The 27,158-nt window shown below is 43.4% G+C and overlaps 1 protein-coding gene across 1 annotated transcript in view; it reads left to right on the top strand.

The window, feature by feature from the left end:
- Positions 1–27,158, top strand: part of LOC126458351 (transcriptional regulator ERG homolog) — a 293,460-nt gene that overhangs the window by 17,044 nt on the left and 249,258 nt on the right. The window contains exon 2 of the mRNA XM_050095320.1: positions 5,765–5,815. Coding sequence (XP_049951277.1) covers positions 5,765–5,815 — 51 coding nt within the window. The remainder of the gene's footprint in view (positions 1–5,764; positions 5,816–27,158) is intronic.

Raw genomic sequence — 27,158 nt, 5'->3', positions numbered from 1 at the left:
CCATCGAGTCATATGGAGGCGATGCTGCAGCAATCATCTCTTACCCTCCTCGTCAAGGGCGTATCATCTGCAGCAGTACATCCTACACCAATGAAGCGTTTTCCCACTCATACATTTGGCCCCTTAGGTCAGTATCTTACCGAGTCATAAATACCTGGATTTTAAGGATCACTAAAAGTTATCTATTTAAGGAAAGCCAATGGAAGCACATAAAACTTCGTAAAATGACGATTCTGCGATCGGGATTTTATCCAATAAGTAGATAAACCTCACCACTCTACGATTCGAAGTTTTTTAATCTTTCACGAATCACACCATCTACGTAATCAGATAAATCACGTGAAGGTTAGGTTTAACCTGAACAGAGAGGCTAGAGTACAAAGGATCCCACACAATGCTTCACTTGAGTAAATGAAAGTTTTGAACAAGTCTTAAGTACTTTCACCACGGAGAGGAATCGAAGCATGACTAAGGAGAGTATGCACGGTAGCTGATAACTATATCCACATACGGAATACTCGACTCAATGGTGCGAACACTCATACTACCTCTCTGAAGCCAGCGACGCTGCGTACCAATTCACATGTCAAGGGAGATCTTAAAGTTGCTGACGCACGCAGAGGTACAGTGTCTTTTACCATGTTGCACCCCTCAGCTGCGTTTGGACTCCAAATGCCACAGGGGCATATGTCGCAGATGGTTTGTGATTCGTCAGAACAAACAGTCTGCCCTTCCATTCGTGAAGTGAGTATGAGAGAAATAATTGTTTGTTTGGATGTATATGAGCTTTATACTTACCGTTTGGTCACCATGAGACTTGTAAGTGGGCAGCAGTAATATGTACGCTTACCTGTCGAGAGAAGGGCTCTCAGAATTTTAACAGATATTTTTCCTAGCTAGGCACACTTGATATGGCTGGAACGTATTTTATTTTAATTTTGACTTGAGCATAGCAGCTATGAATTCCGGCTACTGCTTTTTCACAATGTAATTTTGCGATTATTCAAAATTTCATTCTGACGAAGGCACCCTTAGTATATGTCGAGACTAAGTCCGTTGTACCAAACAGATATTTTCAACCGGTTGGTTGTAAAATTCCTACGTTCATTTTAAATGAGTTGTTAATCAGACATGTTCTGCCCGGACGCAACGAGGTGCAGGGTGTTTGTACGAGGTCCTTTAACCGCTGAAGAACTGGGGGATGTTCTCATTTAAAATATGGGGCTTCGGGACAACCATTGTTCAAAAAATGGTTCAAATGGCTCTGAGCACTATGGGACTTAACATCTATGGTCATCAGTCCCCTGGAACTTAGAACTACTTAAACCTAACTAACCTAAGGACATCACACAACACCCAGTCATCACGAGGCAGAGAAAATCCCTGACCCCGCTACATTTTTCAGCACATTTGTGCCATAGACATTGGGTATCTTCATTCAGTATCTTCCAGATACGTCTTCACTGGTCATCGGGGCTCAGTTTGAAGCGGGACTGATCACTGAAGACACATCTACTGTAGTTACCGACATTCCAGGCTGAATGTGCCCAGCACTATTCCAAACGTGCTTCTTGGAAAACAGATGTCAGAAGCATTCGGTGAAAGGGTCACCGTGAGCTCAGCCCCCTTTCTGTGACTCGTCTGTTAATCGCCATTGTGGTCACTGAAGCAGCAGATGCATGTTAGATCGATAATAATAATGGCTGTGAGTGCCCCCCTGGCGATTGCTCGGTCCTCACTTTCTGTCGTCTCCCTAAGTCTACCGCTTCCTTCTTGACACCGTGTTCCGCCTTGGTTCACCCATTCCTATCAACCTCATCGAATAGTGGCATCGCTTCTGTTCAAATGTCGAGCGATTCGCCAGTTACTCTAACCAACTTCCTTCAGCTCAACTACATGTCCTCTCTCAGATGCTGACATCTGAGTACATTTTTCACGCTCCTGTCTGAGACGCATAGTTACTGCCCAGCTGAGGAGACGGAATGAAGTTAGCGTACACTTTATGCCCTAGTATCGACATGTCCCCTGTTTACTATCCGTGCAAGCTGTGCCATGAAACTGCGCAGCAGCGCCCACCTTCATCCACCTGCAGCCAAAGGTTACAATTTTGCATTTTCCTTCGATATCAGTATGAATATCTACGTGTGACCAATTTGCATAGCTCAATCGTGGTGCGTAGTTTTTCCATCGTAGAATGCATCATAAAAAAATCTTTCTGTCTGGACCCACTCCATCTAACACCTCTCCTTGTACTTGTAACAATGACTTGATGGACACCTGTTGTAAGATAATGAGAAACTCAAGACTATCGCTGTCAACTGGTTTGATTTCCCAGGCGGAGAACTCTTATGCAGAGGTTACTGGACATCGGCTCCGCCTATTACGGGAACTGGTTTTTTATTTTATTTCATTTTTTATTACATGAACACAACTATATAACACTTTTATCTTTAGAAAACGCACTTTTGATATTGCTGCTGTGTGTTCAGTCCATATGGGACACGGCAGAAACATCAACACTGTGTTTTGCGAAGTGAAAAAGTGTTATTTGCGAGAGAAGTTGAGCAAAATATGTGTGCTGTTTGCGTGGGGATTTCAACAACAGATGACAATGCAGATGAGAAAGGATATTTCGAAACTAACTACGACAAGCTGCCAATATCAAGTAATGTCTAGGGGGTCCTATGTAACCCAATAATTTAGAAAAATTTAGAACTGAATGAAGATACCCAATGTCTATGGCACAAATGTGCTGAAAAATGTAGCTACAGAAGCAGATGTTCCATACTTACGGAGGGGGACTGAATAAACTAGTGAAACCTTACAAAAAGTGCTTACAAGTGAACGACCAGTACTAGGAAAACTGAAGTACATTTACAGCAAACTAAAACCACTAATAAAATCGTTTTCTAATAAACATGTTTTTTATTACTCAATGGGCCTTACTTTTTGCTACGCCTCCTATTATCTGAAACACAAGAAACAACGCACCACTGCCCCTGTCAGATCCTGGTGCGCAGTTCACAATACAAACTAAACCACTAGAACCATAATATATTCTTTCTTCGCGACATTTTTACCTAGTGAATTCAAAAAATCAAACGCTTTCCGATATTTACGATGCGGGATTCAAAACACAAAGCGACAAACTGTGTACGGCAGGCCTTGATAATTTGATCTTGTTGAACAGCAACGTCTATATCTTTGTATTTTCATAAATAAATTGATCTGTAGCGTAGCTGAGAATTGGACAAGGGTACATCTATAATCTGTCGACATAGAGTATGCAACAGCATGTTACGTCAGCTCTCTGAGCGCGTGACCTTTGACCCCGCCGATAAGGCGGCTCAAGGCCATCTTGGCAGCGCGCCAGCCGCCGAAGACTGACGAACATCTATATTTCTTCTCCCTTCACCTCCCCTTACCCGTTATGCCTGTTCTGTTAGCAGATGCCACACAGGAAGAAGGATTGTCGGTAATCATATGTCTAATTCCGAATGTATTAGTTTATTAGTCTCATTCTGCTATCTACCTAACACGTTGTCAGATTTATGTGGTTGTGCTATCTGAAATTTCCCCTGGTCGATACTCCTAAACATTTAATAGCTGTGGCTGATTCCCGTGACTCTCAGTTGGGCCTATATGCACCGCCGAAAGGAATACGTAATAGCTGATAGCGTAGTAGAAAGATGCCGGCTCTTTCCTTATAACTACGCGTATTACGTGACGGCTATTTATGTTTGTCAGTTTCCGGTTGTCGTACCAAGTGCTAACTATCTGCAAGTTTTCCTGCAGTTTATAACCACTTTCTAACGACGTGGCCTCTCCGCACACAACTAAATATCGTTAAGATCTGTATGTTGGTAAATGAAACTAATGTTATCCGCCATTGGTGCGCTATGTGTAAGGAAGAAGGGGGAACAAAGGACTTACTTTCAGAATGCATTAAAACAATTATTCTGCAGTTTCGTACAAAACCGTATTGTCGTCAATAAAGTAAGGTGACAAAAAATTTATAGACGCATGTACGGTAACGAGAACATAAAAAGAAAAATACATGCAGTCATTAGTGGAAACCGCATAACTGAAATAAATAAAGCCCTAGAAATACACATCTCTTCATAGTTTCTGTCACTTGGTCGCCGCGTTACAGAGAATGAAATTTATTGGGTGTAAAAAGTTAACTATTTGATACTCTGCTGGTCTCATTTCTATCCGACAGATGCATTGTTCGTCAGCTCAAAGGGAGGAGGAAATGTGCAAATCGAACGGAAGTACGAAACCTTTGTTGTTGATACACCATACAAAAATTCAGCTCTGACAAATGAGATATAAACTCTCCCTTGAGCTCCTGCTGTAATGTAGTAACCAAATTTCTTATTTTGATTACATGTTTTGGCATCGATCAATGGATACACGCTACTATAAAAGAGATATCTATTGTTAATTATGTTCTCCTTAGATACCTCACACGATTTCATAATGACTTATACTACCTCCAATGAATATAAACAAACGATTACTCAACTATCAAAACTACAAATTTCATCTAACATAGACATTTTCTTTAGTTTTGTCTTTTGATGTGATAAACAAAGTCTTCCATTAAATTAATAACGGCTGTCCTCCAGAGGATATGTCGAGGCAGAGAAAGCAAGGCTTTTTCGTGTATTTCTTTCACTCAAGAAATCAATAGTGTACAAACATTTTCTGAAACTTCTGTCAGCTCACTATTACGTTATTGCTGCTCCTTATGGAATGGTGACATCGACATCATGGTAAGTGAATGTAATGCAACTGCTCACAGTATCCAAATTCATGGAGCAATGAGAGACTTTATGTGAAACAGTCAAGAGTTTTTCCTTTTAGCAAGAACGCCTTTTTCATGCTTCTTTAAAATAGTTTTCCCGTGTAGTCTTACCTATAATTCTTAATGTAATCACTATCGTAACTAATTAGTGACTAATTGACTAATTTTACGTTTCAACAGAAGTCTCGTGTATAATATTAAATGATGCACTGCCTACTGCAAAGGGTAAATACGCCTTGTGGCACAGAAATGGCTCAGACACAGTATTGCCCTTTATATATGACATAATTTAGTTTTATGATTCTTAAAGAGGCTTGAAAGCTGCAGCAACGTGCATGATATCTAATATTAATAAAAGACGTTAATGTTATGACATACAAAACGAGCGATCCGGCAGTTAACTCCCTTTATAATTCACTTTGCGAAATATCATAGTTAGCTATTTCCCTCTTACAACTCATAATCCCGTATTGTTTCACTTGAGATCACAAGTACAAAAAATAACCTAATTTATATTGCATACGGCAGTCAGTTTGTCTCATTATGCCGAAGTTCGGGTAAGACCATGTGAAATAAAGCTGCAAAATTTGAACTACGAACGAAAAAAACACAGAGGAGCTAATATCCTCGTAAGTTCTTTAGTTCTGAATTAAAATTTTAATTATTCATGGATCTGACGTAGGATTGAAAAGTCACAGGAGTATCTTCTGAATAAAGTTGACTGATTAACACTTGGATTACGTTTTAGTCTTGCCAAAGATGATGCAGACCCAGAGATTATTTCGACAAGGAATGCATGTTTTCTCTTTGGCAATAATAATTTGTTGCTCCATGAACCTGGAGTATTGTAAGCTGGAATAAGTGCCATTATATTTTACAGATAGTATTGCTCATTGCTCCATGAAAATGGACAGTATGTGAGCGCAGCCGTAACTACTTGTTATTGTTTTGCAGACACGACGTACAAGGGATCATGGACGACGCATTCGGCAGCGCAGACTCAAGGTAAGCATACACCAAGCTTCGCACAACTGACGGGCTGCCCTAGGTTGTGTACCTGCAGTTACTAAGGTGTAGAACTGAGAAACTTTTTAAGGTATACGTTGGGACTTCCGTAGACATTTTGCCTAATACTTTCAGCGTTCAATGAGTAGAACTGTCTTTGTTTGGTTCCATCCCACACCTGAAAATAAAATCCTTATCTACTCTGCCAACTGCTTTCCAAGAATATGTAAACTGTAAGAGATTTTCTTTGGATTCGTAAGTCCCACAAGAATTCTCTCTCAACAGCAGTATACTTATAAAGTGAATTTTAACAGCTTTCAGTATAAGCTAGGCACAAGTTTTAGCGATACATTCTGTGAGTCACGAATCGCTAATAATGAAGAAGAGTCTTTGAACACAGAGCATTGTTTAGTTTTGTACTTACTCTTCTTGCAGTGGCTGGCGTCTTTCAAATGTTGTGAATTGCTGAACAGAATACCGGGATCGATTTCCACCATTTCGCTTACCGGTTTATTGATATATATTCATCCAGTAACTATTCTCTCGTAAGAGAGATAATAAGGCGATGGTCTTTTCAAAGTTCTCTGAATGGTTGCTTTGCTAGTTTTGTCACTGACACATTCGAAAAATAATATGTAGCGCTAAATATTACTGACCAAGTTTCAGTGTCTATTCAAGAGATTATAGAAAAAAACGAAACTCCTTAATCAGCGTGTTACTGCTAGATCATGTAATGGTTCAATTTTCTATTTATGAAGAACATATTCTTTGTCATTTTTATACACGACCACTAGGAACTTTTGGAAATAACAAATAGGAAAAATTCACGGTGTTCTACATTCTCCTTTGCCCCTTTCCTACAAATTATTATTACTATCAATGCTGATGTAAATTTAAAAACATGCTTCTTGCACACGAATGTTCCTTATAACACACATCAAACAGTTTCACATTTAGGATATTCCGTTACTGTTGATCTCCTCATTCAACTTAACATCTCTTTTCGTTCCTCGTAACAGATAGGATGTATCCATGTCAAGTGGACATTTAACGCGACGAAAAGGCTCATGTATTGATTGCACGTTATCGCGAAGTAGAAGTAAGCCAGAGAGAAAATATTACGCTCCATGGTTAGCACTGTTAACTTGTTATATGGTAACATATTCAACAACTGCCAGTTTTCCTTTCAGTGTGCTGTTCTTGAGTAATTTATTTGATAGCTCTAGAAGTGAGAAATATATTGGTAACAGATGTAAAAAAAAAGCTCAGAGTTGGACGTGATGTATGTCATTCTTTGCCATATGACGTCATCTGTATGCTACATGGAGGGGCATTGGATGAGTACACCTTTCTTCCGTTGTCAACTTTCCAGATTTTGGATTCTTCCGATTAAAAGGCTCCTCAACTGGCATTGCAAGGCAGAGCGTATCTCGTTCCAGTTCTCTTCACTAAGGAAAAATCCCTGGCACTTATCCGGTCCTCCTCATGGTAGTCAGAAACGGTGACCTCTCGGCTACAGAGGAGGATATAAGAGACTTCACTGACTGTTAACACACAAATCGCAAAAACAGATAAAAATAAGCTTAAAACTGGGCCTTGTACTTCCAAATATTTCCTCAGACTGCAACATTTTGCGGTTTTCTTGTGGAATGCTAATTTACACACTACCAAGCGCTGAATCTCTGTAGCCGTCCTGTCAATAACGACTGAATGTAAAAAGTACATCGTGCAAATTAGAACACCTCAAAGAGGCTTCAAAACATCCTAATGTCCTATTTTATGTAACGCAGTCCCACCCATAACTTCTATCGTTGATTTAATTGTACGTTAGACAGCCTGACATAGGTTAAAATTTAAGGAGTATTCTACTAACAGGGCGAGTCTTACTAACGTATAAAAATCCCCGAAGCCGTTTAGATGACGCTGAGACAAGAAATTTAATAAGAGATACATGGGGTCACAAATGCCGGGTAATACTCCAAAAAATGGATGAGAAATGTTGAACATCTGACGTCACCGGACGACGTGCAGCGGTTGGGATTGGCCGTGTACGGACGACTGAGCTATGAAATACTTGCATTCGAGCAAACGGTGCAAATTTCGAGCACGGTTTGTCAGTGTGATCTGTTGTGAACATAGAAGTCGCAAAATTATTGTCCTCGCTGCGACCAAGTAAAAGCTGTTCTTATTTTGTGTTTCTTTCCTTTTGGTCTTTCTTTTCTTGTTTACAGAAATTATTTAGTACAGGAACCGTAGGGCATGTATTGGTAAGGACGCAGTTCGAAAACTTGTACTCATTTACTGGTGACGCAATACGGTAGTTTTTGTAGTGTCGAACTTTGCAATAAACCAACGGAGACCGCGAGACCGGTAAATAAAGTACTAAGTCTTACCTCAACGTAAACACATAACTGTCTAAAGCAATGAAAAAAATGCTGCCTGCCAGACGCCAGACTAGAGAACTGAGCCCCACGGGCTAAAGTCACGCGCATAGACAAGAAACCACACCGACGTGAGAGCCTAGATTGGGGTGATCAGTCGCTACAGGCGCGACAGACAGCTACCATCAAGAAGCAATCTTACGTCAAACGCGAAACTGTTAATATGGCATGCTTGCAAGTTTTCACAGCGCATATGTTTCTGCCGAGGCTATAAGATGACACATCATAAGAGGTGTGTTTTTTTTTTTAAGTAAGTACCGTTTTGAAATTAAAAAAAGACGTGCTAAGATATCTCGATAATTTTATTTTTACATGAAAGCCTGTACCTTAACCTACTTTTCTACATAATTTCCGTCAATATTGAGGCACTTGTCGTAACGTTGTACCAGTTTTTGAATACCCTGCTCATAGAAGTCTGCCGCCTAACTTGTTAACCACTGCATCACCACTCTTTTGACTTCGTCTTGAGATATCTTAGCACGTCTTTTTTTAATTTCAAAACGGTACTTACTTTAAAAAAACACGCCTCGTAATAAGATCTCCGTATTCAAGCCGTGTATTTCGAATAAAATTCTCGTGCTTTCCACAGCTAGCTTCGCCTTTGTCTTCAGCAGTCAGTCTCGCGAGGAATTTCATAGCGTCTCAAGCAGTACAGTTTAAAGGGCGTTTTACCCGTCATTCCAATACGGTTTCAGGTGGAGCAGCCGCAGTGTAGCTGCCGCCCCCGTAGCTAGTATGAAGTTGCAATGTTTGGACAGTAAAGCCGACAAAACAGCTGTTTGCCGCGTCCCCAGTGAAGCGAAGTGGAGAAGTTGAGCGTTTCCCTGAGAGGGGCGCGCCGCCAGTGGCTCCCCACAGGCCGATGCGGCGCCAGATAGCGGCACTACTTCTTACCTCCCCCCTCAGCCCCACGCCGCTCCAGCACCACGGCTGTCCCTGATTAACGGCGACGCCTTGCGTGTCCGCTGCCCGCCTTACCGGCGCACCGCGTCGTGACCTCACACTCTGATTCACCTCCCGCGCCCCAGACACTTCCCAACCCACTGGCTCGTGCTTCAAAATGTACAGTTGCTGTCTCCATACGTTTCTTATATTTATTACTGCGGTTGAGGCGTCGAAAACAGGGCCGATTTAGTAACGTGCTCTGTACTAAATTCGGTTTATCTCGCGATATCAGCGTAGCCGCAATCCGAGTAAGTGCATTCCTTTTCACATGAAGTAACCTCCTGGTTCAAGGTGATGCACTGGAAAAACCTGAAAACGAACGTTTATACTTTCTAGAAAGTAACGTCTGTTGCCAGCTGCAGCGTTTTGTCAGCGACTTCGAGTCCACTGTAGCTTGCTGACGAATCGTGATACCATCGATCATGCAAAATAGTTTGGAACCTCTCTGTTTTATTCACTGGTTTTTCAGATTCAACAGGGACGCTGTAGTTCCTCTCTTTTCGGTGATGAAACGAGTATGTTAATTATTCTTAATCATTTTAACGCCGTTTGGACACATGTTATTATCAGAAAAGCTTCAAGCTGCTATTAGGACAGACATTGAGAATGGCTCTGAGCACTATGGGACTCAACATCTGTGGTCATCAGTCCCCTAGAACTTAGAACTACTTAAACCTAACTAACCTAAGGACACCACACACATCCATGCCCGAGGCAGGATTCGAACCTGCGACCGTAGCGGTCACGCGGTTCCAGACTGACGCGCCTAGAACCGTACGGCCACATCGGCCGACCATTGAGAATGTGCTGCACTAAGTTCTCCTTCCGGCATATTTGGTATATTCCGTCCTGGTGTCCAAAACTTGGGGACGAAAGTAATTTGCGCATGATGTATCACCGCTAACTCACATAGCTCGGTCGAACTTGGACCATACATAGAAGGAACGGCTGACTGAACGGGTGACTGAAAGAAGTACGCAATGGAACGAACAGAAATGACATTATTATTCAAAGACAATAATTACACTGAAGTCACCGCGATTTATGGTAGTGCTCCGAACATTAGAAACGATGGAACACGGTTCTTAATAGAGATTGTGATCATCGCGGCTGGCAATGAATACTCTGCAAGGTGCTCCTATGCTGGGTGCAATACTTATAACGAATTTTTGCGGAGAGCATTCCCCATCTTTAACTAGCGCGACTGATAACCGCTGAATGGTCGGTGGGGCATGTGTCCAGAAATACATCTCCCAGCACATCCCAGCGCGCTCGAAGCGATTTAATTCGCGGGAACGGGCAGGGCATTCCTTTGCCGAATACCCTCTCGTTTCAGAATTACGCAGTTCGATGCGGTCTCACGTTGTCACTGATAAAAATGAAATTAGGGTCGAATGCACCCTTAAAAAGACATATGTGTGGAAGGAGATCAGTGTCACCGTAGTGCTGACCGGCGAGGGTACCGTTTTCAAAGATTTGGGGTCAGTACACACACGCAACATTGCGCCTCCCCACAACATAAAACCTGGACCACCAAAACGATCATGTTCGATAATTCACCTGCATGTTTTATGTACCCTCATACGGCAGAAAGTGGGAATACGTAATAGAGAATCAATTTTAGAAGCAGAGAATATAAGGTTTGTCGAGACGTCGCCCTAAAAGCCGAAGGAGAAAAAGTTACTAGCTGAAAGTATTTGACGGTAATGACGGTGTTACTATATGCACCAAACTAAGCTGTTTGACAATTGCTAGGGTACAACTGACACTTGCTAAGGAACAACTGACACTTGCTACGGAACAGCATCCAATATCTGCGGAACACCCGACCGATGATTGTAAAGGGAAATGTAGAGGGCGGCACGTGTTAACGAAGTGAAGCTTGTGCAAGACCTCTCTGTATGCATTCGTAAATTCTTTAAGTGCGGCATGTGGCCGAGCAGTTGGACTGCTCGAAGCCGGCCAAGTGTCAGTACTGTAGTTGTATCCAAAAGAGACATCTCGCAATTAAAAAATGCCTCCGAAGCTGAAAATGCTATGCGAAAGCATACCAGTAGTCGTAGACTAACTACCACATGACACGAGGATGGATACGTAGCCCCCCTAGTGGAGACAAGTAAAAGTCATCTCACTCCTCGCCAGATCGCTGAAGACCTTTAAACTTGTACCGGTATATGTGTCTCTGCCAGAACCATTTCGTGGCGATTAAATGAGGCTGTTTTGTATGCTCTGAAGCCTGGTAAATGCATCACACTTCAGCAAAGCCATCGTCGTGAAAGAGTTCGGTGATGATGGGAACATGTTGGTTGGAATCAGCAATAGTGGTCCAGAGTGATGTTCTCCGACGAATCCCGCTTCACTGTGACAAGTGATTCTGGCCACCATTTAGTGTGAAGAGAGAGGCGAACACATTACCACTGAATGTTCATGAACGTCATCGGTGTGGCCTCGGCGTTATGGTGTGGGCAGACATTGTGCACAATGGCGGAACACAGCAATCGTTACAGTACAGTAATATTGTAGGAAGATTATTCTTGGTCGCGTCAGTCTGTTTATGGACGACAATACTCGGCCACACATGACCGCTGAGGTCTCAGACACACAGGAAAGTGAAAATATTGAACGTATAGACCGGCCTGTGAACTCTCCGGACCTAAATCCCTTAGGGCATGCCTTGGATGCTCTTGGCAGACTTCTTTCTCAAGGAACACCCCCTCTCCGAACTGTGCAAGAACTGGAAACCGCCTTGAGAGATGAGTAGGACAACATCCCTTCAGGACCCCTCAAAAGTTTCGTAGCCAGCATGAATATCAGGTGCAAAATGTGCGTCAGTGCCCGAGGAGGGCATATTCCTTGCTGAGAGTCCGATATCGATCTTATATACTGGGAGCGTGACATTTACCAGACACGAACGTCATTTATGCCTGTTTCCTGCTGTCCATGGGGTGAAATCGGAACAATTTTTGATATAAATACACAACTCCACTTGTATTACGTGTATACTTTGTTTCATGTCGTCCATCATTGTCTATGATTATTCCTGTCCAATAATATCTCTGTTCGCTAGCAACTGTCATGTAGTGTAGAATGCTATTAATCTACTTATTCAGTCACTTATGTCAAATCTTTAACTATGGCGCTGGTATTGAAAACTGCCACCCGATGATTCACATAACCGCTTCACTAAAAAATTAATTCCTTTTAGACTTAGAGAACATGTTCCCCATACTAAAGCTTTCAAAGTCAGCTCTAGTCACGTATACTTTCTATACCTGGTCCACGGCACAACGACTAGTGAGAGACTTGAAACGGCATTGATAGAGCGCTGAGTTACCGGTGGAAAGTAGCGCTCCGAGAACCGTCTTCACAGCAAGAGCTGAGCCGGTGGATCAAGATCCTTGAATTTGTCCGCACATTTGGATGTAGAATTCCTTATTCGTTTGGTTCTCACTGTTGCGTCTCCTTCGTTTGGTCAAACTCTGTAATTTCCCTTCGTCTTCCTGTAAGTGTTCTGGTTTGTGCCTGTTCCATGAAATTAAACGACAGATGAAGATACGATGTCCACGTCGGTACCTGTCTCCAATACCGAATCACAGCTCTGTAATATCTCCTAGTCAGTGCATTGAGCATCCAAGTTTATCATCACTCAGCTACCTTCAAGCACCACATCCTACGCTACTGGTTTTCTGTTCAGGTCGCTATACTGTTCTGTAGGTAGGCCATCTGCATTAGACGATGAGCAGCGACTGGGAATGCATTTAAAAACAGCTACTTGCATCAATATTGCACACTAATCAAACTAAGAAATATATTCAGCCTACGAAAAGGTAGCTTTCACTATCATGTCATTACACATACCACCACCTCACAAGTCCCAAGAGGGCAAGTGGTGCTCTGCTGCACGTATTGCTTGGTTAGATTTGTTTTCAATTTAGTTCTCTGATAATGGTCCCTTCAGTCACGCATCACTATTACGAAATGATATTAATATTTACAACAAGCAATAACTTCAAGCAACTGTTGTGTAATCTGGAGTCACGTAAGATCGTACTGTTTCTTCCATTTAGCGTGCATGGACGAAGAAGAAAACAGACAGGACAGTACTAGAGGAAGTATGACATGGTTTTACCGTAGATACTGCTATTTGAGGACAGGCACGATAAGCACCCGGAAATTTGAAGAAGTATCAAGCCACTAGGAAAGTAAAAACTTTGATATGCTGGGAAACGTCGTCCAAAAATCGGGACGAAATCGGGAGATTTAAATGTAATTTCGAGAGAACTCCGATGGAGAATTATAAGGTTGTTATGGATTACAGTCTATACAAATGATATAGTGGACAGTGCCGGAAGATATTAAAAGCATATCGCAGACGAGTAAGATAGCAACGCCAGCAGACGGTACCGAAACACAAGAAGACGTGTAGAACATTGATAACTGCTGCAGAAGGTGACAGTCGACCGCCAACGTAAATGAGTGTGGTGTATTGCGCACAAATAGGCGAAGGGAACTATAAATGTTCGATTATACTACGGATGATAAATATCTGGAAACAGCAACAAATGTAAAATACCTTGATTGAAAAGAGAGATTCATTGGTAACGAAACATCAGAAAAGAATTATTTGTTGTTGTGTCCACTAACAGAACAGAAGTTATTATAATCTGGAGATAATTCCTATGCAAGCTTGGTGTAAGTGGTAATAGAGGGCTTGGCTAGCACTTGGATGGGTGATGGTTCAAATGGCTCTGAGCACTATGGGACTTAACTGCTGTGGTCATCAGTCCCCAGAACTTAGAACTACTTAAACCTAACTAACCTAAGGACATCTCACACATCCATGCCCGAGGCAGGATTCGAACCTGCGACCGTAGCGGTCACGCGGTTCCAGACTGTAGCGCCTAGAACCGCTCGGCACTCCGACCGGCACAGTCAGTTCAGTTTTATGTTACGTTTTCATGTTTTCTTTTACATGAATACTACATTGTGATATGTTTTTGAACAGGTCTTGATGAGAGGAAATGGGCTGCGGAATAAAACAATATATGTAAGGTACTGTTTTTTTTTAAAAAAAAGACGCACTTCTGTTCATATCTTCGTAACGGAGAAAGTGACAAAAAAGGTAGTCATGATGGTTAGTGGCGCCAGGCTAACTTAACATCATCTGCTCGATATATTTTTTTTATTTTGATTTGGGACTAAAAGTTATTTTAGTGGTCAAGGTGAATGAGACACGCTGCATATGATGCTGTAAACAGCTCTCAGGGCACTGCATTACCTTCACTCGAAATTTCTACCTTGGTCTTTATAAATGAACTAATGACAGCCTTTGATGGTAATTGCGTGAAAAATGAGATGGTGTTAAGGCGCCAGTAGGGGCGGCCGCAGCGCATTCCACGGCTCGGCGCGACGCGCTCGGTCCATGCAAATGTGTCGGGCGTGGCCGGGCGCTTCCCCGCACAGCGGGCGTAATGAAACGTTAATAACTGCCGTGAGCTTTATTTGTGATGGTAATTGATTGGTTTATGTTTGTAATGCCGTGCTCCGCGCGCCGGGCGGGGGCGTGGTAACACGGTTAAGCGGGCGCTCTCTGTCGCCGCCGCCGCCGGGAAATCGACTGCGAATTGGCGCCAGCGCGCGGTGCGCGGTGAGCGCCGGGCGGCGGCGCTGGCGCCAGCTCCCGCGTCACCCTAACTGGATTGCAGCGCCAATATGTGTGCCCGGCGCCCCGCGTCGCCCGTTAATAGCCTCAAAAATAGACGCGAGAGACAAAAAAAGGACATCGGTCGCCTTTTATTTCAGCGATCGGGGTATAACATCCGGTGCAATTTGCTGAACCGAGCAACTGCTATCCCAAATATGGTCGCCACGGTTTTTCTCTTTCAGATGTCCCCTCGTAACTCTCCACTGTGTGTCTCATCGTCTGCCCTTTGCAAATTATTGCAAAGTAAGCATTGGATTGCAATTATAATTCGCCACAAAGTCAAACTTGACTTCAGAAATAATTTTGTACGTTCAATAAGTTGTTTTCATATAGGGTGACAAGGCCACAAATTTATTAAAAGACAATATCCGTTTTCTACCTCATCTATATTACGACCACAGTTATTCACCTCTCGCGGCCAGCTGATTTCGGCGACGTGTCATTTTCTGGTGGTTACTCACAACATGTACGCCTGTCGTTTAAATACAAGGCGCGTTGAAAACTAATGCCTCTGAATTTTTTATGCGAAAACGGTCCGTTTCAGTCTTCATTTGCTACATGTATACTTCTACGCATGCGGCAGGACTAAGCAATGGTTCGTACATTTTAGACAAGACCCTTCTTAAAAAGATGATGGGTAATTTTTCTTCCGAATGCTGTCATACTTGAGTAACTGTGATACCTTCAGCGAAGCAGACAGAAGATGGTAAGAACTATCTGTCTGTTGTTGCTAACATTGAAATATCTGTCCGTTCATTCAAACAATCACAATATCACAGTCTGACGGACGCTTTCCAGCAAAATACAAGGGTTGGAACTTAAATAGTGGAAACTATTTATTTATAGCTCGTACAAAATAGATACCTGTTTCAAAATTTTACTGACCTTCAAAGTAGTCACCGGCATTGTGTACAACCCGTTGCCAGCGACGTGGAAGTCGTAGGATACTCTTGGCAGTGCCAGTTGTGTTGGCAGTTCGAGCGGCGCGGCCTATTGCTGTCTCTATGCTGTTCATTTTTTAAACACACCCACCGACCAACTTAGAGACAGAAGTGATGACACTTTCTGCAGGACCTGTCCATCATTTTGCAGGACAATGCTCAAGCACGTACAGTGCAATCTGTTACTGATTTCTTTGGCTGATGGGGCTGCTAAGTGCTATACCACCTACTGCACTCCACTGACTTAAGCCCTTGTCGGTTCAACTCGATTTATAAACTGAAGGAAACACTTCAAGCCTTTGGCTTCAGAACTGCTACAAAATTCGTCGGGCAATGGACCGCACCGCTCGAACTGTCAACACAGCAGTCACTACTAGGAGTATCCTACGACTTCCACATCGCTGACAACGGTTTATACACAATGCTGGTGACTACTTTGAAGGCCAGTAAAACTTTGAAACACGTATCTATTTTGTACGAGCTGTAAATAAATAGTTGCCACTATTAAAGTTCCAATCCTCGTATTTTGCGAACTTCAAAAGACAATCTTGAAAGTGATAAACGAAATAATTCGTAGAATTATTTTGTTAACTGTAACTCATCTCTCTATTGGACAGCCTAAACCCTTTAGTGACCAGTGGGAACTATAGTTCCCACTTATTTGTTTTCGCTGTAAATTCAGTGGTAATCCGTGTTCCCACTTCTAACTTGTGCTACCATCTCTGTTAGAGTGTGCTAACTATGTGTAGATTGGCAACGGTTAGGCGAAAGCTGTTGTATTTCTACCTTGTGAGTCAATCCGTGCAGAAGCGCAGTTCCCGGGTGAAAACGAGCCACTGTTTCGACCGCTATAGCGTTTTTTGGATAGTGTGCTTTCCTTTTGCGTGTGAAGTGACTTGTGTTGTATTTATCTACTTTTATATTTATGAGGGAGAATGTATTCGGGTATATTTGCTGAATTTGACTGAAAATTACATAAATATTACAAGGTAAGTTAGTGGAAGCAGAAGTGAAGTGTTCTGCCCATTGGCTGTGGCAGAGTATAATAAAATAATGGGAAGAGTGGATAGATTTGATCAGCTGCGTGAACGGTATGCTGTAAGCAGTCGTTCATGGAAGTGGTGGCACAAACTGTTTTTCTTTCTTGTGGATTTGGCAGTTGTCAGTTCCTACGTTATGTGGAAACTACAGAAGGCAGAAGCAGACTAGCTAACATTTAGATTGCACTTGGCAAGGCAGCTTATCTCTGGCTTCTCAAGTCGTAAGAGAAGTGGATGGCCTGTATATTTTCAAACACCAAAAAGAGGTGTGTCTGGAGTACCAGATGAAGTTTGTCTAGAGAATGTTGGAACTCATTTCCCTACAAAAGGTACAACAAACAGAAGATGCCGCCAATGTAGCACCAAGAGCAAAGAAAAGAGAACAAAAATAATGTGTAGCAACTGTTGTGTAGCTTTGTGTGTAGCACCATGCTTCTCTAAGTTCCATAGTACATCACCTTAGTGAACTCAAAGGACAGTATGAACTAATACAAATATAAATGTAATGTTTAACGTGTTTTTGTACTAAAAAATAAAGGAAGTACATTTTTTTTAAAAATTAGCAAGTGAAGTTACTCCAGAGTCCGGTGGAAACAATAGTTCCCTCTAATTTTTTTATATTCGTAGGCTAAACTCTCACTTTCAAGATTTAAACTATGATTTATGAACGGTTTCTTAGCCCAACAAAGTGTTCATAAAAAGTCTACAACTTCCGGAAATAATTTATCCACTAAAGGGTTAACGGTGTGTGAGACAGTCTGGGCCTGCAGCCATTCACTAAAAAACCACCGTGAAGTCCACGGCAAAGTCTATTTCCCATGTCGCCTCATATTATGTATGGTTTCTTCCCGGTCCATTCGCGGTTGCGTGGTGGGAACAAAGGCTGCTTGAATGCCTTCCAACGCGCTGTAATTAGCCTAATCTTGTCTAAGCGGTTCATATTGGGGTGAAGAAGCTGTAACATACTTCTACATTCTTCACTTAGGACTGGTTCTGGAAATATTAAAAATTGGTTTCCGCGGCACAGATGGCGTGTTTACGCGTCTGCCAATTCAGTTTCTTCAGTATCTGCGTAACGGTATCCCTTGAGTGAAACACAACTGTGAACATTCGCACTGTTCTTCTTTGAGTGTGTTCAATATCGCCGTTTAGTTTTTTCTTTTTTTTCACTTTCCGACTTAACTTCTGAGGTCATCAGTCGCCTAGAACTTAGAACTAATTAAACCTAACTAACCTAAGGACATCACACACATTCATGTGCGAGGCACGGGTCGTAACACATCTGAAATGGAACGTCCACTGTTCAAAGTGCCGTAAATGCGAACAAGAAGTGACCGAGACATGTAACCAATGGCACCCCATACCATCACGCCGGGTGATACGCCTGTATGGAGAAGACGAATACACGCTTCCAATGTGCGTTCACCGCGATGTCGCCAAACACGGATGAGATCATCATGATGCTGTAAACAGAACCTGGATTCATCCGAAAAAATGACGTTTTGCCATTCGTGCACTCAGGTTCGTCGTTGAGTACACCATCGCAGGCACTCCTGGCTGTAATGCAGCGTCAAGGGTAACCGCAGCCATGGTCTCCGAGCTGATAGTCCATGCTGCTGCAAACGTCTTCGAACTGTTCGTGCAGATGATTGTTGTCTTGCAAACGTCTCCATCTGTTGACTCAGGGATCGAGGCGTGGCTGCACGATCCGTTACAGCCATGTGGATAAGATGCCTGTCATCTCGACTGCTAGTGATACGAGGCCGCTGGAATCCAGCACGGCGTTCCGTTTAACCCCCCTGAACCCACCGATTCCATATTCTGCTAACAGTCATTGTATCTCGACCAACGCGAGCAGCAGTGTCGCGATACGATAAACCGCAATCGCGGTAGGCTGCAATCCGACCTTTATCAACGTCGGAAACGTGATGGTACGCATTTCTCCTCCTTACACAAGGCATCACAACAAAGTTTCACCAGGCAACGCCGGTCAACTGCTGTTTGTGTATGAGAAATCGGTTGGAAACTTTCCTCATGTCAGCACGTTGTAGGTGTCGCCACCGGCGCAAACCTTGTGTGAATGCTCTGAAAAGTTAATCATTTGCTAATCACAGGATCTTCTTCCTTTCAGTTAAATTTCGCTTCTGTAGCACGTCATCCTCGTCGTGTAGCAATTTTAATGGCCAGTAGCGTATTATGAGGCAAATCTTGGTGAAATTTAGGCATTGTTTTTACGTTGATAAAGTATTTAATCTCCTGATATCAGCGCAACTCCGCTGCAGAGTGAAAAATTCATTGTGGAAACGTCCCAAAACTGTGGTTAAGCCATGTGTCCACAATATCATTTGGTCCAGGAGCGTTAGTCCTGTGAGATACTCAGTTTTGTGAAGTTTGGAAGGTAGGAGACGAGGTGCTGGCGGGAGGAAAACTGTGAGAACAGGTCCTGATGAATCTTGCTGGGGTAGCTCAGTCGGTAGAGTACTTTCCGCGAAAGGCGATGCTCCCGTGTTCGAGTCCCGATTCGGCACACACTTTTAATCTTGCAAGATACTTCATTCAAAGAATTTAAAGTTGTAAACGTTGCTGGATGATTTATTTTAGGGGAGGAGGGGGGGGGGAGCAGCGGATGCAGTGTACTGTGTCCAAAGGCTGCGATATATTTAGCGTGGTCTGCAATCGCCCACATGATGTAAGAGTACGTTGTGCTGGGTTTACTGTCAAGCATAATCTGGCACCGCTCGAACAATTCATTCAGCGTTTCTCCTAGGGCGCAACAGTTTTCTTTATGCATTAAACATTGTATCCGGATATGTTAATGAAGTGTGCGGCTGTGTTTCGTTTCGCTCAGTGCGCTAAAGCGGCGATAAAAAGCGCCTCCTGCGAGCAGCCGGCCCTCTCGTGACAACAACAGTAACCGCGACGCCGAAACACGGCGTGGGCCGCGGCCTGGACGCGCGACTGTCACGCAACGCCCAGCGCCTGCGTGTCCCCGGGACACGCGCTAATTTGCCTCCCCAATTTCCTCCCAGGCGCCATCCTTTCACAGACCGTATTCCGGCGCAGATTGCTTCCACGGCTACTACTGATTTGACATTTTGTTTGACAAAGCTGCCACTTTTCCCGTTCTAATTTCGATGAGACTGTTGACGTTGGTACAAGTGCCTAGGAATATACTTTGTGCTAGTATCCATAATAATTCTACTCGTCCAGACGTAAACCAACAACAGCTACTTTTGTCTCTTTACATTTAAAGTAGTAGTAAATCAATATCGTACTCTGTATGGAGGATATAAATCCACCCTTGCTTTCCTGCTTCTCTTTTACCATTTTACCTCCTACCAACTACGTACACAAGCAAAAGTCTTCGGATCGCAGTTGATGTTGTTCCAATGACGCTGCTGTTGCAGAGATTAATGCATGGAGGAGGTACCTTCCTCCGTATCGGAATCTGATAACGTACATCTCAGCTGACATGGAAATAACCGACTCGAGTCCTGGCGGTAGAGAGATTTTCGCCAGCCGTGTTTGGCCGGCAAGGGAAGGAGATGAGGTAGTGTAAATTCCCTCTTGAATAGACTTTCGCAGGGACTTCGGATTAAGCCTCTCCGCAGTGTCTGACAATTGGGAGCATATGAAACTTTTCATGGTGGTTTATCCGTTGGATGAGGTATTAAGCTAGGCAGTTCTCTTGGCAGTACTACAGATGCGTAGGCTTTGCGCCAGCACTAGGTAACATCCTCTTCGTTCTTTCGTTTTCATACAACACAGTCACCACACTAAACACATAACACACTTATGACACAACCTTCGTACACCACGAGGAATCGGGCCATTGAGTGCTGAGTTAGAAAACACTTCCGAAATGGGCGTCTGAACTTTCCCTTCGTGATCTCTCAGCTACCACAGGCCTACGACACGAAGATAGAGTCTGCCGGAACTGATAGCTGGGAGCTTTACGGAGAAGGTATTTCACTATGTTCTGAAGCACTTGAAACTGCACCCACACACGACCATCGCTCTACTCAACCAAAAGATTTAGAGAGGTATCAGGTCGTTGCTTTCATCGGACCAGTCAGGTAAATCTAGCTCATATTCTTAGGGCAACCACGTTGTTGTGCGTGTTTTTAGCACTTCAGTAATATCCCAATTGTACAGTAAAGGAGCGACTGTACAGGAATCATTCTACCGTCTAAAATGTTTTGATGAACACATACACCAAAACTAATGCTCTGAAGCCAGGCCTTGGTAAACAGTCCAGTTCAACACTCAACATCTACCGGATATGTCTGTCACCACTTTATACTCGCTTTGCCAAGTATTCACAATACCCATTCACGCCTGCTGTTTCGCGTCTCGTCAATTCATATTTATTTCACCCACAGCTCCACAGACATATGAAGCGCTTTTGCCCCTCTTTGAGTGTTCTTGTGGCCGGTGACTTCTGGAGCCGGCCGGAGTGGCCAAGCGGTTCTAGGCGCTACAGTTTGGAACCGCGCGACCACTACGGACGCAGGTTCGAATCCTGCCTCGGGCATGGATGTGTGTGATGTCCTTAGGTTAGTTAGGTTTAAGTAGTTCTAATTTCTAGGGGACTGATGACCTCAGAAATTAAGTCCCATAGTGCTCAGAGCCATTTGAACCTTTTTTTTTTTTTTTTTTTTTTTTACTTTTGGAAGGCAGTCTGGCAACGAAAACAGGATGCTGCCGCCTCTAGATCGATCATTATTTCGTTGACCTCTGCACCGAAGCCGCAACTGAAGTCTTGTACTTCAGTAGCTGACACAGAGGCGTCACGAATGGCTTGCTCAGTACCCTTCAAAGTTTAGCGTTTTCAATCCCTTATTCCTATCACAGTGGTTATAGGATGACGTTTCCACGTGACAATAACATCGCTAACACTATACAGAGGCTGTGCAAAAATATAGAAACACCGCGGTAAATGGGCGCTTGAATATAAATGCAGATGCTAGACAAGCTTCAAGGTCGCACCGCTACATTTGGCCACGAACGGGACCTATGCAATGTTTACAATCATTCGTGCCAGTTGTGGTCAGAATAGTGATCTGTGTAATTGTGAGGGTTTCATGTTGCCGTTCAGTGCATTCGAACGTGGGCGAATTGTTGGAGCTCATATGTTGGGTATTTCCGTCACCGAGTCAACCGAAGTGTGTTCTGCTTCAAGCGGTACCGTATCGAACATTTATACAGCATACAATGAAAGCTGAAATCGTCGTCCGCTATGTTGACAGACCGTGACGGACTCTCGTTGAAGATATGAAGATGACATATCCGAAAGAACAGATGCCATCTTCACATCGTTTAAGGATAACCGGCTGATTACCTTCTTCAGTGCGGATGCACACGATTTGCCTGAACTTTTACAGGACTCGGTGGATTGTCTGCCGCGAGTAATGGGTATAATGGCAGGGGCACTACGAATGTAGCGTGTGGACTATAAGTTGAGAATGTGGGTCTCACGGGGGGCGTGCCGGCTATAAATCCCTGCAATCGCACTATCCTCTGTGCCCTCGGTGGCTTAGATGGATAGAGCGTCTGCCATGTAAGCAGGATATCCCGGGTTAGAATCCCGGTCGGGGCACACATTTTCAACTGTCCCTCTTGATGTATATCAACGCCTGTCAGCAGCTAATGGTATTGATTTAATTGTAATTTCTCCTTGAAGAGGACTGTCACGAAAAATAAGAGAACAACAGCTGTAACAGTCACTGTAGAACTGAATGTCGCACTCTTGAATCCTGTCATCACCCGGACAACGTGAAGAGCGGTCCATAAACTGGAACTTGCAGGTCAGGCTACCATTCCAAACCGTTCATCAGTGATGAAAATGCCCGTCACAGGACATGTGGTGCCGAAGCCCTAAAATCTGGTTCAAATGGTCCAAATGGCTCTGAGCACTATGGGACGTAACAGCTGAGGTCATCAGTCCCCCAGAACTTAGAACTACTTAAACCTAACTAACCTAAGGACACCACACATATCCATGCCCGTGGCAGGATTCGAACCTGCGACCGTAGCAGTCACGAGGTTCCGGGCTGAAGCGCCTAGAACCGCTCGGCCACCACGGCCGGCCCTAAAATCTGGGCAATGGAGCAATGGAAGGAAGTTATTTCGTGCGTTAAGTCTTGTTTCACTCTGTTTCCAACTTATGGTGGAGTTTAAGTCACAAAAGTGAAACAAGCCGGGGCTTCGATTTTGATTTGGAATCGATTTCATGGTATTCCATGAGCCCAGTGGTTACTCTGAAAGCTCGCATCACAGCTAAACTCAGCCTTTTGGCTGATCAGGGCCACCCCGTGGTACAACGTTTGTTTTCAATCGCGATGCTGTATCCCAAAACGACGGGGTCCCTGCTTACACGTTTCGCATCGCGTAGGACTGGATTTGCGAGCACGAGGATGGCCGCCACAGTCATTGGATCTCAATATCATGCATTTGTGGTTTGCTTTAGAGATAAGGCTGAATAATCGCTATCAACTTCCATCATCGTTACCTGAAATTGCTACTATTTTGCAGGAAGAACGGTATAAGATTCCCTTGAAAACCAGACAGAACCTGTGTTTCTCCATTCCAGGAGGTCTGGTAGCTGCTTTGAGTACCAACAGTTTTCCTACACGTCACGTAGAATATTTCAGTCGCATATGGGAAAGATGTTCAAACTTCTCCACCGTTTCTTGTACTGTTTTCACATTCACCTTTGTGTGCCAGTTCCAGTCGTATTAAATAGCAGTCTGGGGATGGAGGTGGGGCAGTGTTTAGCACACATGACTCTCATTCCGGGGAACGATGGTTCAAATCCGCTTCCGACCATTTAGTGTTCGGTTTTCTGAGATTTCGCCTGATCGCTCGAGGCAAATGCCAGGATGGTTCCTTCGAAAGGATACAGCCGAATTCCGTCCTCATCTTTGAAACAATCCGTCTCTAACGACCTTGATGTCGACGGTAGGTTCGACCCTAATCTTTCTTCCTTCTTTTTTAGTAGCAATATTTTGATGACTGGGCATAAGAAGATATGTATTTCGATTAGTGACAATCGTTTCAAAAGTGTGTTCTTTGACTTTCAACTTTGTCAGTACTTGTATCAAATGTAGCAAATACTATGCTAGTAAATAGTGAGTCAGGTTCTGTGTTTCCGCGAATAACCGTAGTTCGACAATTGTGAGTGAGGAATAAAACTGAATATTGCATTTCCTTCGTCGCACTAAAAAATCTGACATGAAGTCATGTCTTCTTTCCCTTCCGTTCTCTCTCTCTTACTCTCATTTTCTCTCGTTTATCTTTGACAACAGTTAACTGTGAAACCGTCAGTCCTCAGCTCATCGTATTCTAGTAAACTTCGGTGGTCAAAGTAAATTTTTTTTTGTTTAGTTTTCATGCGAATGTTGGCTAACTTTAGTCTCGTAGCAAATTTAAAATAAGTGTCATAGATATCAGATTCTTGCAGTAGATTATACACGCATCAATCGTGCTGCTCCACTGGTTTCTCTCGGAACATTTAAAAATATTTTTAAAAGTATATTTGTTCGAATGTGATAGTTCACTGCTTCTTGAGCTGAGATTTCATTGCAGCTATCTGTTGCGTAAAACTCAGTGAATGCGTGCAAAATGTGAGCGCAGTAGGAGTAAAATTTTCGAAGTATCCAGATGCATAAAGAAACACATCAGTATATTATTCTGTTGAGTCATTATATTTAAAAATATATCAGGCACAAGGCAGAAAGAACATGAAGGGTCATTAACACATTCCTTACAGCTATAAAATTGGAAATTTTAGTAATGTGGCGAAAATTTACAAGAAACATATAAAATGTATTTTGTAGACATGAAACACTTATCAGAAGCACTCTCAGCCTTACGTTGAACGATATATAACTTCAGAATGGTGCCAAAAGTTCCGTGAGTGAAGCGCAAAGGTTAATGATTGGCAGAATCGGGGTGCGGCTGTCTGCATAAGACGCGAAACGTAAGAAATAATCCCGTCAAGGCAATAATAAATGAAAGCAGAATTCAAATCGGGGTAAAATCAGTATAAGAACATCCTAAGTATTATATGGAGAGTGGTCAGAAACAGTCTCAAAAGTTTGTAAGGGTGTTGCAGGGCAGGCTGTGCTAAGAAATAACTGTTAAGAAAAAATTTATACGTTCCGCAGTTTCCGAGTTTATTAGCATTGAAATTTGCCGATCAGACCGTTGGGCGCCCAAATTTAAGCTTTCCGCCAGAGACGATATCACCAAACGTATTCTTCCTTTGGTTTCCTAAAACCGAACATGGAACCAATATAAAAATTGAATGTGGAACGGTGGTAATGAGCGAATGCGAGCCAAACACTGAGCAGTCTCGTGCGCTGTCATCTACGCTACGACGACAACTGACACTAACTGCATCTGGCGAGCCGCTTGAATTAGTGCGCCCAACGGTCTGATTGGCTAAATTAAATGTTAATTAATTCGGAAACTGTGCAACGTATCTATTTTTTCTTAACAATTATTTCTTAGCGCAACCTTCCTGCAACACCCTTACAAGCTTTTGAGACTGTTTCTGACCAGCCTTTATGAACCACCAAATTATATTGGAGCAGATTCAGTCGTAGGAATCGAACTTACAGATATCCTGAAAGTCGTCCTTTGTTGTCTTCATGAAACCCAGTTAACTCTCATGACATCTTTAGAGTCAAGGGGGAATCCGCTGATATACCGGGTGATCAAAAAGTCAGTATAAATTTGAAAAATGAATGAATCACAAATTGACACACATGCTTGGAATGACATGAGGTTTTATTAGGACCAAAAAAAATACAAAAGTTCAAAAATGTCCGACAGATGGCGCTTCATCTGATCAGAATAGCAATAATTAGCATAACAAAGTAAGACAAAGCAAAGATGATGTTCTTTACAGGAAATGCTCAATATGTCCACCATCATTCCTCAACAATAGCTGTAGTCGAGGAATAATGTTGTGAACAGCACTGTAAAGCATGTCCGGAGTTATGGTGAGGCATTGGCGTCGGATGTTGTCTTTCAGCATCCCTAGAGATGTCGGTCGATCACGATACACTTGCGACTTCAGGTAACCCCAAAGCCAATAATCACACGGACTGAGGTCTGGGGACCTGGGAGGCCAAGCATGACGAAAGTGGCGGCTGAGCACACGATCATCAAAAAAATGGTTCAAATGGCTCTGAGCACTATGGGACTTAACAGCTATGGTCATCAGTCCCCTAGAACTTAGAACTACTTAAACCTAACTAACCTAAGGACAGCACACAACACCCAGCCATCACGAGGCAGAGAAAATCCCTGACCCCGCCGGGAATCGAACCCGGGATCCCGGGCGTGGGAAGCGAGAACGCTACCGCACGACTACGACATGCGGGCCACGATCATCACCAAACGACGCGCACAAGAGATCATTTACGCGTATAGCAATATGGGTTGGAGCGCCATCCTGCATAAACATCGTACGTTCCAGGAGGTGTTTATCAGCCAGGCTGCGGATGATGCAATTATGTAACATATCGGCGTACCTCTCATCCGTCACAGTAGCAGTAACTGACGTTTTGCTGTCCAGTGCCATCTGTCGGACATTTTGTGAACTTCGTTTTTCTTTTTTGTTCTAATAAAACTCCATGTCATTCCAAGCATGTGTGTCAATATTTACCTCACTATCTACATTATTCCGTGGTTTATTAAGTTTTCAAATTCATACTGCCTTTTTGATCACCCGGTATTGCGAATCAGAGTCTCTCTATTTTCGACTGTGAAACCGGTAGCTCATGAAGGCTAAAAGCCATCAGTACTGTCACAATCCTGACGGGTTTTCATAACGGTGACTATTTCATGACGAGTATACAGGGATTAGCAGTCAGTGAAAAACGTAACAAACTGAAACTCACTCATCTTTGCTCCAAGTAAGGCAGTTTTACCTAATACCTAAAGCCACATTGGATCATTTGTTAATAGCTCTTTAATGGTACCAACAGGCAATAAAATTAATGAAATCCGTGTATAACTGATGAGCCACACTCTTCAGCTAGGTCAGCCGCTCCCACTGGAATGAGACGGCCTCGTGAAGCTGCGCCCGCGTGCCTCGCTGGATGTGGTGGAAAACATGTTCGGTCCCTCGTCGGCTGCTGCTTGCATACTTGCCCCCTCACCCTCCCCTGCCCTCCCACGTAACTCACTCTGAACGAGCGCGCGCCGGCGCTCGCGGCGTCGTTTTACGGCATCGTGATCTGGTAGGCTGCCAGGGCAGAG

This window comes from Schistocerca serialis, chromosome 1 (assembly GCF_023864345.2).
Source record: "Schistocerca serialis cubense isolate TAMUIC-IGC-003099 chromosome 1, iqSchSeri2.2, whole genome shotgun sequence".
Taxonomy (NCBI): domain Eukaryota; kingdom Metazoa; phylum Arthropoda; class Insecta; order Orthoptera; family Acrididae; genus Schistocerca; species Schistocerca serialis.
The sequence above is the reverse complement of the archived record's forward strand: the minus strand, read 5'-3'. Positions and strand labels throughout refer to the sequence as shown.